This window comes from Mya arenaria, chromosome 4, assembly GCF_026914265.1.
Source record: "Mya arenaria isolate MELC-2E11 chromosome 4, ASM2691426v1".
NCBI lineage: Eukaryota > Metazoa > Mollusca > Bivalvia > Myida > Myidae > Mya > Mya arenaria.
Genome location: NC_069125.1, coordinates 1032157 through 1048497, shown reverse-complemented (window position 1 = coordinate 1048497; position 16341 = coordinate 1032157). Strand labels below are relative to the sequence as shown.

The window sequence follows — 16341 nt, the reverse complement described above, 5'->3', positions numbered from 1 at the left end:
CTTCAAAACAATAATACCACTGATGGTCGTTCCACTATTTTGACTAAATGGAATTTCAAAAGTTGGCTAGTTTTCGCATACAACATTATCGGGGAATGAACGCAATTTGGCTGGTCAAAGTATGCGTGGAGTCCTTCGGACTCCACACACTTTGACCAGCCCAATGGCGTTCATACCCCGATTATGACACCAATCCTGCAATTCATTCCTTAAATATGTATAACAATTTTAATTGTACATAACGTTGTAGTGAAATTGCTGGTCAAACATGCTGCTTGTCGTCAACCTCAGTAGCGACGTTTAAAATGTCTTCAAAACCTTTAGTGTGTTTTACTATCTCTTACAGGACGCCAAACGAAAACGTCTGAAGTGTATATTTGTGTTGAGGAACCCTAAGGATGTTGCAGTCTCTTTCTACAACCATACTGTCAATCTCTCCATGTTCGACTATACTGGAAAGTTCGAGAACTTTTTCCAGATGTTTATGAGAGGCGAAAGTAATCAAATTTAGCACATTCTACTTTTTACCACTTAAAAAAAACGTATCTTACTATATTCCATTTTTTTTTTACTCAATTTGCTTTGAAAAACACTTTAAACAGACATTTTTCGTTTGACATAAACTCAAATACATAAACCAGAACTCGTGTACGTACCATTTTCGATAATAATAAGTGTTGTTTCAAACGAAAACGAATCTAAAGAATGCTTGTTTAACAGCAGCCTGCAATCGTTTTCAGTAGAATATGGGTTATGGGTAATATCAACAGTAAACCTTCTTTCTATTATGTACCATATTAGACTATAAAGTTTTGTTTTAAAATTGACAAAAAACACAACACAAGGCACGTTTGTATTACAGCAAATTGCAATAACATGTAAAATCAAATTTCTTAATTTCGTTGCAGCGGACTACGTGTAATATCACTTGTCAACCCACTATCAATGATGTACCAATTTCGACTATCAAAAAAAACAAAAAAACAACAACAAAGAACACTTGTAAAACAGTACACTGCAACAACAAGTGAATTTCTTTTTTCCATTTTCAGCGGAGTACTGGTCATATCCAGAGTATCTTCTTGAATGGCAACAGTTTATAACTGAGAACCCCGACTGGCCAATTCATATCATGTACTATGAAAACATGAAAACGGTAGTATATATTTATAAAAAATATTCGAAAATTATAAAACAAATACATTTATATCTCACGGCATTAAAGTCCTGTTTTCATTGGCCGTACCAAGGTGGTTATCCAAAATTTACCGACAGCGATATTTGTTAAAACTGTACATATGCTTTATCTTATGACATTGTATTTCTCTCGATGAACGTCTGTTGCGCCTGCATGCTTATGCCTTAAAGCAACTGTGCATCAGATGATCAATTTGCAAGAAAAAAAAGAAAATTGCCAAAAACTGTCATAAACTTGGTATCAATGTGTACAATGCATTGAAACTTACTAACTGAAGTACCAAATAGTTTACAATTTATTTAAGTTTAGCAGTTATTTCGTATTTTTCCATTAAAAAAGATTACTGGGTATGTCTACCTAGTAGAATTCATTCCTTATGCGTGATTGGCTAGTACACGGGTTCGAACCCGGTTTCCGACACATTTTTTTTTACATTTTAGTACTTTTTTACAATTATGATATCAAAGCGTTACACATTTGATTAAATAATTGTCCTGAGATTCGTTACAGAAAAAAACTTTTTTTTGGTGCCAATCTGGTATACGGTCCCTTTAAAACCAAATCCAAGTTAATTTGAGCCTGAGCTTATATTACCCCAAAGATTCCGTTGTATCTTAGGCTTTGTCTTAAATATTTTGTTTCACATGGCAACTTTCATCAATGTCTTGGGCGAGAAAAGCGCCGATTGCTTAATGCAAAGATGAACTAACATTCTCTTTTTGTAACTACAGCAACGCGCCACTTTGTGTATTTTTATAAAAAAAAGTTAAATTTTAAACAAGAGTCAATAAATGATTTGATTATTGAAAACAATTCTGGTTTGGGAAACAATTCCTTTCTTCTGTCATATATTTATTGTTGAAATTGCAAGAAAAACAACCTCTGGGATTTTATTTGTTAGCCATCATTTACTGATTTTTTTTTATGTGTGCTTGGTTTGTATGTGGTTTATTTACGTTTGTTTCGCTCGTTCATTTTTAGTCTTAACCTTGTGCCTCTATAACATGGTTTATATTTGACGGTCTGACTACTTGACTTGTCCCTGGAGATTTTATTATATACTTGTAATGTAAAATTAGTGATTTCACTACAAAATGAACAGTTCTTCGCTGATCAGATCTGACTTAAGTAGCTACTTTGTGTACCGTTCCGCTCGTGATAATCTAAGAAACTATTGAACCCACTTGTACTATTTCTTAATTACAGGACTGTTTCGGAGAATTAAAGAAACTGTTTAAGTTTCTCGAACAAGACGTTAGTGACGATGACATAGCTGGTGTCGTCAAGAAGTGTGACTTCAAAAGAATGAGACAGATTAAAGGAACACTGTTTACTGCCGACCAGCAAGAGAAATTTAAAGGAGTTTACAGAACAGGATTTACAGACATTATGCGTAAAGGTAAATAGCATTGCTACGTTAGTAGTCCTCGCTTATTTTCTACATATTTACGTATTCTTTTAACCCTTGAAAAATCATTGAATTACTGTGCTATGTTCATAGTCTTTGTTTATTGGCCATAAAGTATTCATACAAGCCGTGAAGAATGGCTGACCTTGCTATGAGATATGTTTGTAGTCTTTAAAGGGAAATCGAATATATACTTCACAACAGAAAAATCTAATTGTAAATATTAAGTTTTCTATCGTTATGTCCGCAATTAAGAAACACTAAAATGTATTTTTTTATAAATTAATTCGTGTACGAAAGTATAATGTGGACAATTATTTTTTATGGATTATTGGCTTTTCTTATGTATTTTTTAAGGCTATCTCTGCAATTTTCTCCCATCATTACAGCTATTACAGAACTAACTATTATGAACAAAACAAGCAACAAACCTGTATCCTCATTAACGCCTACGTCGTTCAACATTCTAACGTTACGTTTTCAGAAATAAGCTAAATTTGAAAAAAGTGATTAATTCTAATATCTAATCTTTTTCATTGCTGTCTAACCTGATTAATAATCGTGAAAAAATATAATAGTAAACTTGCCAGTAGTTTGCATACCACATATCACGGCTTCTTATAGCCAGTGGTTTACACTTGTAGATTAAATGGACAGCTATAAAGGTGTGCAATCCTTCATTTTTTATTAGTAACATAAATACAATGCAAACAACAGGGACAAACCAATCAGTCAAAACTTTACTTTTTTGCTGTAGTTGTTTACTAGTTAATACATTATACATGTTTAAATTCAGGAGAGATTGGAGACTGGAAGAACTGGTTCACGGTCGCCAAGAATGAGATGTTTGATGCATGGTGGGCTGAACAGGCTAAAGACTTGAACACGTTTTCTTTCAAATATGAGTAGATAATGCAGTGTATGTATGTATTTATTTTGTATTTTAAGCATATTGTGAACGAACTTTTAAATACATCATTATATATGTAAGCATATGAAAATACCAATGAATGCATTGGAAATTACGAATTATGGAATATTACCAAATTAAATGACAATTATAAATTTTGGTATCCATTTGGCTGTATGATATTATGTTCTAATCTTTTGCAAATGCTAACAGTGTACATTCATAAATAACTTTAAATAGAACAAAAATATGAAATTAGCAAGATAAGCTTCAACTACTTATCTAGTCCTAAACCTATTAGGATATGTATATGAATAAATAATTTAAAAAAGCAATATATATAGAGTTTGAATGTTTTTTCGTCAAAATTCATTTGCTGTTCATAGTATGGAAACATATAGGACCAACTGACTGTTAACATAATATGCCTATTGGAAACTTGATATTGACAAAAATCGAACTTTATATCGTGTCTTAGCGTTCAAAACGCAGCTACGTCCCATGTCATATAAATAGGATATTGATTCGGATGTTCAGAACCATTCAAACATAATGATGTTGTACTTATTAATTACCTAGAAAAGCATGTGTGTGTCATTTTGGGAAAACAAAACGTTCTTGATCAAATCAGAACTGCAAAAATATGTTTTTTTTAAAGCTTTCCTAGTGTAGAAACTATGTTGACATTTCTGATTGGTGAGATAAAATTTACATATTGCATCCTCTGTCTTATATCGATCAAGAAAATTGTCAAATTCAGTTCTGTAAATTCGTCGTAAAACATTTTGCCTGAAAGGCATTGTAACAACATTGTATGTTGCCGTTATGATAACGCTTCCATACATTTGTGTTATTTCATCGTCTTCCAAAAAATGGTATAAAACACAAGTTGGTAACAGAAGACGATATAACTGAAGGTCACGGGTATTGGAGCAGTAGGTAATCTTTATTGCCTTTATGGTCCATGGCAGACGCCGAAACAGTCTAATAACTCAAATGCAGGTTCGAATACTATTGTCTGCATAAATCCTTCAGAGCGGTTGACTTTGGAACATTAACTTTTATCAGTATGTCGTAATTGACAAGTAGACGACCCTTTTTGTTTTTGATGACGGTGATTAATATTGGCAAGTTTATCTTTATTTACTGTTTTACCCAGAGGTACCATATGTGATGTAAAAATGCCGCGAAAATTTTATGCAAATATCATCATTATCCTGAGACGGTTCTGACTTGGGCGGAATTTTACGAGTCTTGGTGAGCTGTTGGTGTTTCACTCGCTACTCCGTCGCATCAGTTCAGGTTTAAAGGATCGCATCGAAGTTGCATCAATAGCATCGATTTTTTGCAAAATTTCATCGCTTTCTTCATCGTACCTTTTTAGGAGGGAGAGAGCGATATTCCCACGTTCATGAGTTTTCCATTTCTGAGGGTACCCAGTGTGCGCCGATTTCCCTCATTTGCATGTGTTTAGCCAGAATGTGATATGCCTACCCGTCACTCATGTCCAACTCATAAGTTATCTCATCGCATGTGTATCTCGTCTATCAGAGTTAGGCAGTTTTGCTATGTGTTCAACACTTCCATTATTTGTCGCAGACAAAGTCCTTCCACAGGTGCTTATTGTTTACAGTATTTCGCCCCGAACTAAATTCTCGCACCATCGCTTCATAGTACTACACCCGAGTAGAGACTCTGAAGTAACTTCTTAAAGCGCTTTAGAATATCCGATGCGCTTTTTCCTTGTCGAGCTTCAACTTTAATGTACGCAATTTGTTCTTCACGCATCAGCATGAACGGTACCTCCGCCATGACTTTTTCCCTCGCAAAAGATGCACAAGATATTGGTCAACAATTGTATCAAATAATTTTACCGTGTATTATATAATGAAATAAAACATGAGGAATGGCTCAGCTATTCTACTTATCCGGGTAGTTTGACGAAATTATATGTTGTATATGAACTCCATTGTTCGTTGCTTTTCTTTGTTTTGGTACCGCCAATACAGTTAATATACAAAATGTTTCAAAATGGCTTGTAGGAAATATATATATGTTTTCAATATTCTCTTCGGTTAAAATAAGTTACGACTATCAATATCATCATTAAAACAACACTTGTAAGGCGTTACAGTGAAATCAAACTTCTACTTGTTTGATTTCTATATGTTCATGATGCTTATTAAAAAGTCAGATCTTGTCTTATTATTTTGTAAAGTTGCAATGAAAACAGGTATACTTGCAATTGTTATCTATGCAAAAATGATTGTTAATAACATGGTATTTCTCTTCCCTGTCTATCAATACAGTTTTATTTAAATATTTAAATTGACGTCTTTATGATTAAACATTGTATGAGCCCTTAGTATCATCATCTTAACATTGTATAAGATAAGTGTATGTGCCACATTGTTTAAGTGTATATAATTGATGTAAATGCTCGATTTTTAATTAAATTTGCCAATGCTCTTAATGAAATGCACTTGCTGCGGTTGTATGTACCAACTTTCATTGATGTTGTATATATTTCTTTATAACTAAACGTTTTTAAATCAGTGTGTTTTGCATACGAAACGGTTGGATCACGAAAACGAGAAATAAAAACAAAAGACGTTCCAAATCTTTGACTTTCAAGGATTTTGATTCGAAACACCTAAGTGTTTAGGGATACAGCTATACACAATACTAACAAACATTCATACAAGGCAAATTCAGTACAAACACTGATGTACATGGTTTTCTCTGAGATTTAATAGTTATTTCATTTTATCAAGCAATGTTTATTAAATACAAAAGATTGAAAGTTTGTCTTTTACTCAAAAGCAACTTCGCCCTCATACAGTAATCCTGAAAAACAAATTCAAATTATGTCACGTGCTATTTCACCAAGTATGTGCAAAGCAGAAATGGTAATTTGTTAAAACACTAAGAATTATTTACCTGCAAAGCAAGCTGTTAGATAACTGGCCACAGTTCCAACAAGTAATGCGCGGAATATGTTTTGAGTAATCTCCCCTATGCGGTGTTGCACGATGGCTTCGAATGACCCAATGATCAGACCCATGATGGCGAACGAAGCAGAACCACAAAGAGCGTAGGTCGCAATAATCTCGGATCTAGCCTAATAGAAGATATCAAAGTATATAACAATTACTGAATGCTGAAAATACACATTATAATGTGACTCTACACGTATATGTATTTGAAATGATTTTGTGATTGATGAAAACACTTAAACAGAATTCCGCTAAAGGTATTCACTGTACGATGCAGTGAGTTTAAGCTTTATTTTTTTTTCTCAGAACGGTTATAGCTTTCCTTAGAGGAAAACAAATCCAGTTCATAGAATTTAATTTTGATATTTGCCAAACAAAGTAATACAAAACCAACTTACGTCAATAACTCCTCCGACTAGTGTAGTATTTGTTTCGTGAAGAAGAAGATCATTACCAACCCACGACCATGTATTGTTTGGACTCGCAGCAACGTATTCTCGAAAATCTTGTCCATTCTAAATCAAGAAATTATAGTTCCGTGTTCAATATTGATGCTAAGATCAAAACAGAAGTTCATTTTTGAAAAACGATTACTATAAAAAAACAACAGGTGAAGGACAATTACGGTGAGAAACATACTTCTACGTTCATTTTATAATTCACTTAATATTTCAAAGCAGTTCCCTACTTTGCGACTTGAAAAAAAACACATATACCAGCATAATGGGACCCAGTTTAGGATACGCCACAACAGCAAGGCTAAATGTTCTGATACCCAACAATTGCCCGACAAAGAGACAATCATCGACTCGTGTGCCCATCATGTAGGCAAATGGATAGAAAATATATCCAAGAAGGTACTACAACAGAATGAAAAAGGCATATGTATAGCATGTGTCGGTTACGAAACAATAATGTATCGTGAAAATTGGCATTGCCATCCATCATTGACTAGATAATATGTTTTAAGAACTAGATAAATTGTTGTGATATTAAATAACAACTTTAAGAAGTCTGTTGCCGCTCGTAAAATGGACTAAATTATGAATAAGATAACACTTTTAACAGAAATCATAGTTACATTGGATACCAAAAGTCTTTACCTACAGACAACATCCCCAAATTTCCACCAAAAAGGCGATGATTTAATTTTACCTCTGCTGTCATTTGTTCTACCCCAATTCTGTCACCAAACCAAATAAGGGTGTTGTTGATCCACTCAAGAATGATGACGAAAGTCATAATGAAGAAAACAGCCTGGCACATCAGGACAACGCTCTGATTTATGCCAATTATTATACTGTGCATCAGCGAGGTTGGTTTTCTGCAAACATGTTCTCAAATTTATATACAAGGGTTTGATCAGAATATTTGAAAGAACTGCTCAAGTAAAAGAACAGGAAAAACGGTTGTTCAACGTAAGAAACTAAACTCTAATTCTACTATTTGCAAATGAACTGAGCTTGTTAAGTGAATCGCTTAGCGTTCGTCACTTTAACTTCATTTTATTCCATTTAGTGAATTTTTAATCAAGTGTAATGTTTATAACTTGTCAATCACCTATCAAATGATAGCAAACGAATGCGTTAACATATGTTGGCGTATACTTGCACATATCACGTGGAACTAACTACTGAAAAGCATCCAAACATTAATTGTTTGCCTTGTTGTTTTTTCAACCGACTAATTAAATCGTAGCTTTAAACTACGTTCGCAAGACCGGCGCGATGACGTAAAAATGTAAATGCTAATTCGAATTAACAAATCTGTGCCGTCCTGTATAAGTAAGCCTCTGAAGTTTCGTTTTAATTGTATTTATCTGTTATATTATTTAATGTGCTTCCATTACAATTCTTCTCTTATATATCCGATTATCACAAAATATGAAGAGACCCAAGTTATTATTTGAAATAAAAAGTGCATACTGTAAGAAACTTGGTTTTTCCCTATTTTTGCTTTCATATGATGGAATGGGAACTTCCTCTTGATCATATGACGGAAATGAGAGCTTGGCAGCAGCGAGGGCAGCGGGAGCGGACATGGCCGAGGCCGCCACTAAAGGTGCAGCAGGTACCTAGAATTGAAAGCTAACATAACAATGATGAAACGGTATAAAAAGGCGACAAGGGAACACTTTATAAGTTATAAGTGTACACCATGATTTCATAATTATTAAATGTCCTGATATAGATCAATTTAATAGAAAAATAGAATCAAACCCCTGAGGCCATAAAGATGACGAGGGCTGTTCCGCCAACAGTAGATAAGCCTCCAGCGTAGGTTACAAAAAGTTCAGATGGGGTCATATCGGCTATATACTCTTGAATTAACATCGCGGATTCAGGCTGAAAATGCAACGGCGGTTTTGAGCAAGTGCTTATGATTTACATTCTAAGAAACATTCGAACATTCAACAAAAAGACAATAGTTTGTAAAGGAACACACAACAAGAACTGCAAATAAAAGGTAAGAAAAGTACGGGATATAAATTATTGTGAAAAGCAGCAATAGCTCGTCGATAATTAATTGTGATATGTTAAGATTTTTTTTAAAATTGACTTATTTTATCACGTAATACTTACAACATGTAAGAAAATATTTCCAACTGCATTTATCCCTTCTGCAGGACTGATTCCTAAGAAGAATGCCAGGCACCGTCCGACGGTTTCAACGATGAACTTAATTGCACCGAGGTACGTGAGCACCGACATACCAACTATAACCGCTATCGCCTGAGGTAATGCCTGGAACGGTTACATGAGTCAAAAGTGGCCGGTTTGCAATGGAAATAATAAACATTAACACAATGTAAGGTTTTATAAAAAAGTCAGCATTTCACACAAAACGTTTTGCTTAGTAATAAATATTGAACGCGTTTCTTATCATGAGCAGTAATTGACATTTAAATGTTGATCATGACAGTTATGTGTACATATGAAAACACATGTCTTTAATAGATGTTATTAAATTTAAGCTTTGAACGCTAGGTGTTTAATGGTAATCACATTTTTATCTATATTTAAACTTACTCCAAACACAAATGGATGGTCTGTGTATTTCTCTCCAAACATAAACAAACTGCCAGCTCTTCCGTTCCTTGTGAACTCTTGAAGTCGTTCACCACACCATTGGATGATGGAGGCGCCCCAAGTTGTCTTGAGTATCAACAAGGCCATGATAAACTGCAGCGTCATGGCCCAGAATACGGTATGCCAGTTAACCTTAAAACGAATACAGCTTAGGAGATTTACTACTAACAGAATAGAATCGGTTGCCTGTAGTTTACATATATACGTCATTTTGAATAACATTTTAGTCTGCAATATTTCAAGTTTCAATGCAATTTGCGTTGCCGACTGCTGACTTTGTAATAGGTTTTTGATGTTTCATTTGAGGCTCATGGTGTTGAAAGGTTTATCACTAAGTGAAACATGAACTGAAATAAATCATGCATAATTTTATTGCATTAAGAGTATTAAAAAGAACAACACAACTGTTGTTCGTGTTGTGTTTGAACTGTTGTTGTAACTGATAGCATGATGGCATAGCATTTGTTAATACTTAGATAGCTTACTGATTACTAGTATGTTAAATATGTGACTTCAAATACATAACGGATAAAGTTTGCTTCAATTTTGTTCTTCATTTGAGTTAAACGAATTGCCTGTTTTGTATTTTCCAAAGGTCCAAAATGATTGTTTTTAATGTTTGTTTCCCTATAAATTTTACAGATGTATTTTCTACTCTTGTAATGGTACCAAAATAATATGGGATTACCAGTCATCCAAAATTCACATCATTATACATCGAAAACCCAAAGCAACTGCATAATTTTACGTAATTTCGCTCAAGTGGAAATCTGTTACCGTTTATGCTATAAGCTTGCCCCGGTATTTTCCACCGTTTTACTAAGATCAATTCATATTACCGTGTCAACACTCGATCATATTTCGTAAAGATTTGCTAATTGAAGAGCGCAATTTTAAATGAACATATCCAAAATAACAAACCTTTCTCCTATTGTTTGAAGATACAAATATAAGTAGAGGAAAGCCAAGAAGACCAATCAGCGATTTGAGATTTTCTGGATTCTTCATAGCAACAAACTTGACTACATAAATCACCATAAACGCTACCATCGCTATATAAAGAAACCTGAAACGAATTTATGATAAGATGGTTGATCAGATATGGAACAATGAAGGGTGGAATTAATCGTTTGCTTTAAAGTGACACTCTTATTCAAATTCAACACATACACCTGTATAACAAAGATAAATTTTGAGTGATACACCTTTTATTACTAATTAAATAATGCATATATGGAAAATATTAAATACTGATAACAAAGGTGATGACCGTGTATTTAATAGCTGAACACATAAACATATTAAAGATTTGTTGGTGCTAAAATATTTAGTGAGATCTACCATCGTCTTATAGGGTTGAAATGCCGTGTTTTATGCAGCATCTTTCTTTCAAATTAAACTCGGTATCCTTCATACAAAACATTGTTTTCGATATTTATACATCCTTTTTGAAAATAACAAAAAACAATGATCAATCTTTTGATGGAAGTCAAAAGGTGATAACCAACATCAAAACATCAAACTTGTTAATCACAATCTTATCGCGTCAAAGGCATGTTTAACAATCTAAATCACTTCAACCTATGGTAATATCATGATAACCATTGCATCAATTATAATAATGAGATTCGTTGCAAAATTATTGATTTGTTTCTCTACAAACATTAATTGTCTGTAAGAGAAAAAACATGGAGTAAAGGCATGTTCGCGTCATTTTGCTAGACCAAAGAATTGAACAAATAAAAAAACTCTTCTTCCACTTAAAATAATAGCTGTAGTACATTCTGACAAACAAGTCCGAAAAACACGTTGTTATTAGGTTAAGGCTTTTGTTTTAGAAAACGTCTTACTTTTTACACAAACTATATATACAACAAATTACTAAAACTAAAATGCAAACATACTGTGACGAACATACGGAATCTTTAGTTAACTTTTTGTAGGATAAGACTTCCCGTACGAAAGAAAAGGTCTGATTCCGGGATGAATTTGGGCGTAGTTGGCACGGAATCAATGACTTCTATTCCAAAATCTATACTTGTTTTTTGTAAATTGTGGGCGTAACATTATTGGAAGTTCCAGGCTAAAACAAATTACGGGCGTATTTATATACTTTAGCAATTGTGTGACACGGAATTTCGTACGTTTTTCTATGCAACCTTTTTGGCGGATTATCCTACTTAAACATTTTATTGGAGAGTAAATTCTAACTTTATCAGACAAAACTCCTATGTTATCCGAAAGTCATGAAAAATTATTGAATTGTTTTGTTCCCTATATTATTTACATTTCACATAACAGTGGTTTAAGGTGAGAACATATTCTATGTTATTATCTGTACACCGCATACTCCTTGTAAAATGAAGGATGCAACACAAATATCAAACTAAAAAGGGTAAGTCAAAAACATAAAGAGAAAAAAACATTACCCCATGATATATTGTGAAACTTAGTTTCTATGACCGTTGAATACCACATAAAACGTTTCTTTACACTTTTTGGAATATTATAACTTCAGTTACTTATTGAACTAAACTCGGCCCAGACGGCTATAAACAATTAACTTGCACTCGGTTCGAGGCTATCATGGATAATTTTGTGCTACAATAATTGACTCACCGGTAAGCATCATGGGCTATCGTTAGAGTATAAAATCCAGCTGTTTATAAAAACTCGCCTTATTTTAGACCAATCTGGTTAGATTTGCCTCTGTGGACCTTGACCTTTATTTTTTCCGGTCTCGTGTTTCTCAAGATGCTTACTCGGAAACGCTTATTGTTAGATATACATGAACATTCATAACAGATAACTCGAATATTTACCAAGAAAACTTATAACGACTATTTACCTTATATATATTCTTACATGTAATATAATTTTCACCCAAAAAACATTTGTTTATCTTTTAATTCGTGGACATCTTGCAATCATCAAACTTCGTTAAGAAATTTATAAGTGCAGCGAAAAAAGCTTTCAACATTAACCCTCGGCTTTTCGCGAAAGTTTCCGAGTAGATACGATTGCTGTCGATTTAATGACGCTTGCCGGAATCTGCCGAGTTTACTTATTATTATGTTCATTTGATATGTTCATATACACAACAGAATGATAATTAAGTTCTGCATTATGATGGAATAACGGTTTTGGCCTTATTTTTAAAAAAATCAATCTTTAAATAAAAACATACTAAAACAAAATAACTGCACATACATGTTTTCTTCTTGATATTTCAGGAGCCACTTTTCACACGCAGAATTCGATTGCATTTTCATCAACATATTTCGCAGCAAAGTTATTTAATGGCTTTCTCGATTAAATTCTTAAAACGTAAACATGTACCATGTATGTTATATAAAGATTTTATTCAATATAATGCGAAATAGGGCAAAAGAAGACAACTGATTATTGATGTATGACCTCCTAGACCAGGTTTTCACCATTACTGAACTGGCGAACTGCGTGGAGGACATATATAATCAGCCTAAGACTTAGTTTACCGTTCAAATAATTCAGCATTATAGCACTCTTTTCATAACTCTGAATTAAATAATGTGTTGTTTGTGAGTGTCTTTTTTATATCATCAAAAAAAGATAATGTCTTTATTGCTTTCGGTTATCTTATAATAGGAAGGTTTAAAATTTCCGTTTAATAAAATAGTTATTGTTGTTATCAGAGTAAGTGATATTACAGAAAATGCTGTCCTGACGTTCCCTGAAGTAGATTTAAATCAGGCCATCATTAAGAGGAGCATACGGTGGCACAGAGGTGACATCCGCAACACTTTTTTATTGTGGCCACAGCTTAGTAAATTATGATATAAGGCATTCCATGTCTTCGTTCATATTATGCACTTTTACTTGGTACAAATAGTGTTTCAAATAGTATCAGGGGTGCTTAATGTGTTATAACCATAAAGCGGCAGGGAATAAACGGCTGTTTTGATTGTCCAAACTTAGGCGTGGCCACAATTTACTAAGTTGAGACCACACTTTATTAAGTTGTGGCCTCAAGTTACTAAGTTGTGGCCACATATTACTTAGGTGAGGTCAAACTTTACAAAGGTATGGCCTCAACTTAGTAGGATGTGGCCACAATTTACTATGGTGTTGACTCAAGTTACTAAGTCTTGCGGATGTCACCTCTGTGCCACCGTAGGAACACGTGTGCGCGATACCGGTTAACAAATAATCGATTGAACACTAGGGAAGTACCCATGCTACTGTGAAGTGTACAAGTGACTGGAAGTATGTTTTATAGCCAATATGTTAATTTGGTGTAACTGTTGTTGTACAGCTCTTACAGTTTTACTCCTTTTTCGTTATGGAATTTTAACAATATTAAGCTTGTATTATTTGTTTACATTTATTTTTAATCTTAATTAATGATTGATTTAAATTTGAAATGCAGATTAAATTTAGTAAGCTGAAAGAGATCATTCACATTGTCTTTTTAAGTCCATTAAATGTTTTTAGCCTGTAAATTGTTGCGCTCATAAAATCAAAATTCAATAAACTCCATGTGACGTATGTATGAAAATCCGCCCGTAAATAAAAATTCTGCCCGTAACTAAAATCCAATCTACATCTGAAACCCGCACGTAATCTAAAATTCTGCCTGTAACTGAAATTCCATCTAAATCTGAAATTCCGCCTGTTAACTGAAACTCCACCGAAATGCAGTCTATATCGGAAAATCCGCCCGTAACCTAAAAATCCGCCCGTTATTTGAATTCCGTCCCACTTCATTTACATATTTCGCCCCTAGAACCCGACCGGATTCCGCCTCTTACACTAAAATACATATTATTCAAAGTACGCCTGGAAAAAATCTCCACCCGGAACTTATAGTTAAATTACATTGTCCATTCCGTGCGAAATATTTCTTTTAGGTTTACATAAGTTGAAAACCATAGTTGTTTTTCTACGGTGTTTTACCGTTAATGTCACTTAAGCGAGTCGTTAAAGAGTGTGAACTATGTGAACTTTGAACGTAATTTTTATGATGCGTGTGTGGTATGTGTGTGGTGTTTGTATCTCTGTATGTGGTGTTTATACGTTTGTTTCTCTAGTTCATTGTCGTTTTGGCCCCTGTCACGTGCCACTAAATGGGGCTTAGTTTTGAATTTTGGGCTACTCGGCTTGTTCCTGAAATTTCCATTGTATGTGCACAAAGAATACGTCATTAATGAGAAAGAATGGTTATTTATATGCTATATCAATGAATTTTATTAAGTTAGAGAACTATTTAAATGTGTGGGTTTAAACTGTTAACTATTAGTAAAACCAGAATTGAACTTACCAATTTACTACGAGACTTCTCTTTCCCTTTGCAAATTCATGCAAAGCATTCTCACTAAATTTTACGAGTATCACGTAGAAGTGCGTCCTCTTCAAGAAATGCCAGACGATGAGCCATATACCAAAAACCGTAGCAACAATTAAACGCCACGATCCTTCATCTCCAACATGATAGGAGACAGCAAACCCGAAATACACGAAGTAGGCAATCAAGAGTAACACTCTGAATGCAAACTCAAATTTGTCATGATGTTTGGAGGAGCAATTTCGTAGTTGCCGTAGAGAATCCATTTCAATAGTTTCTGAATCAATTTCTGTAGACGAGGTTGATGAACTCTTTGAGTGTTTCTTTTCTTTTAGTGTTTCTTTTCTTTTAGTCTCTGGCTGACTTCACGATATTGACAAGAGTCAGTGTCTATTTCATCTGTAATTTTGGTCTTGTCTGTAGCCCGAAAAGCATTGTCTTGCGTAATTACTGAATTTACATTGCTTTTTATACACTTTCCATCTATTCTTTCGCTGTTATCCAGCATGGATAATTCCAGTTTTTCTTTTGAAGTTAGTTGTTCAGTAAAAGGAGTGCATCCATAAATATCTGAACTTGAACTTTCATTCTGTAGGTTTGTAATTTTATCACTAGTCCGATTGTTACCCGTAGATACTTCATTAGTATTAACCATTGCGTTTCAGTATATGTCCAGGCGTGACTACCATTAACAACTCTTGATAAGTAGAATGTGATATCATTTATGATCATGTTCTGAAATATTTGCGTAAACTGCGATGCACTCTATCTATTGTAGTCCAGATATATTGTTTAACCTTTCATAACATTTTATGTGTAAAATAACACGCTTTAGAATTGTGTTGTAATTATGTTCTTCAGTGCAACAATCATTGTCTACTTTTTACGTTTAATTAACACATTAAACCCATTCATTATGCTCAAAATTTGAGTATCTTGTAATTGAAAATGTTTTTTATGAAATTTAAATTGTTTCAGACAATTGTTCGATAGTAGTGACAAATAGTATATACTAATTTACCTTTTAACGGAAGAAATGTCATTCTTACTTAGCGAACACACATTTGAGATGATTAGAGCGAAATGCATTTCAATTTCACTTAGCATGCTATGATCTAAGAAGGTAATTACGGGATGCATCTTCGCATACCTTAATATGAGTTGATACAAACGGAATGCATTTTAATGTCAATTAGCATACGTCCATATGAGATGATACAAACGGAATGCATTTTATTTTCAATTTAATAGCATACCTCCATATGAGATGATACTAGCGGAACGCATTTAAATCCTACTTAGCATACCTTCATAGGAGATAATAAGCTGATACGATCGACAACATATCCTTTTCATAATTTCATATGTAAAGGTCGTGAGTTTACCAACGTTAGTTGATATGATGAGATTGGAACCA

The 16341-nt window shown here is 33.9% G+C and overlaps 1 protein-coding gene and 1 pseudogene across 1 annotated transcript; one reads left to right on the top strand and one right to left on the bottom strand.

The window, feature by feature from the left end:
* LOC128232743 (sulfotransferase 1A1-like) overlaps nucleotides 1-3515 on the top strand; it is a 33399-nt pseudogene extending 29884 nt beyond the window's left edge.
* A 2743-nt stretch (nucleotides 3516-6258) lies between these two features.
* Nucleotides 6259-15435, bottom strand: LOC128230138 (solute carrier family 28 member 3-like). The gene is made up of 11 exons (XM_052942178.1): nucleotides 14901-15435; nucleotides 10523-10667; nucleotides 9542-9733; nucleotides 9095-9256; nucleotides 8732-8857; nucleotides 8438-8586; nucleotides 7668-7836; nucleotides 7229-7372; nucleotides 6911-7027; nucleotides 6457-6637; nucleotides 6259-6363 (listed from the first exon to the last, which is right to left on the bottom strand). The coding sequence occupies exons 1-11, from the start codon at nucleotides 15188-15190 to the stop codon at nucleotides 6329-6331; spliced, it is 1710 nt and encodes a 569-aa protein (XP_052798138.1). The 5' UTR covers nucleotides 15191-15435; the 3' UTR covers nucleotides 6259-6328.
* Nucleotides 15436-16341: the final 906 nt, after the last annotated feature.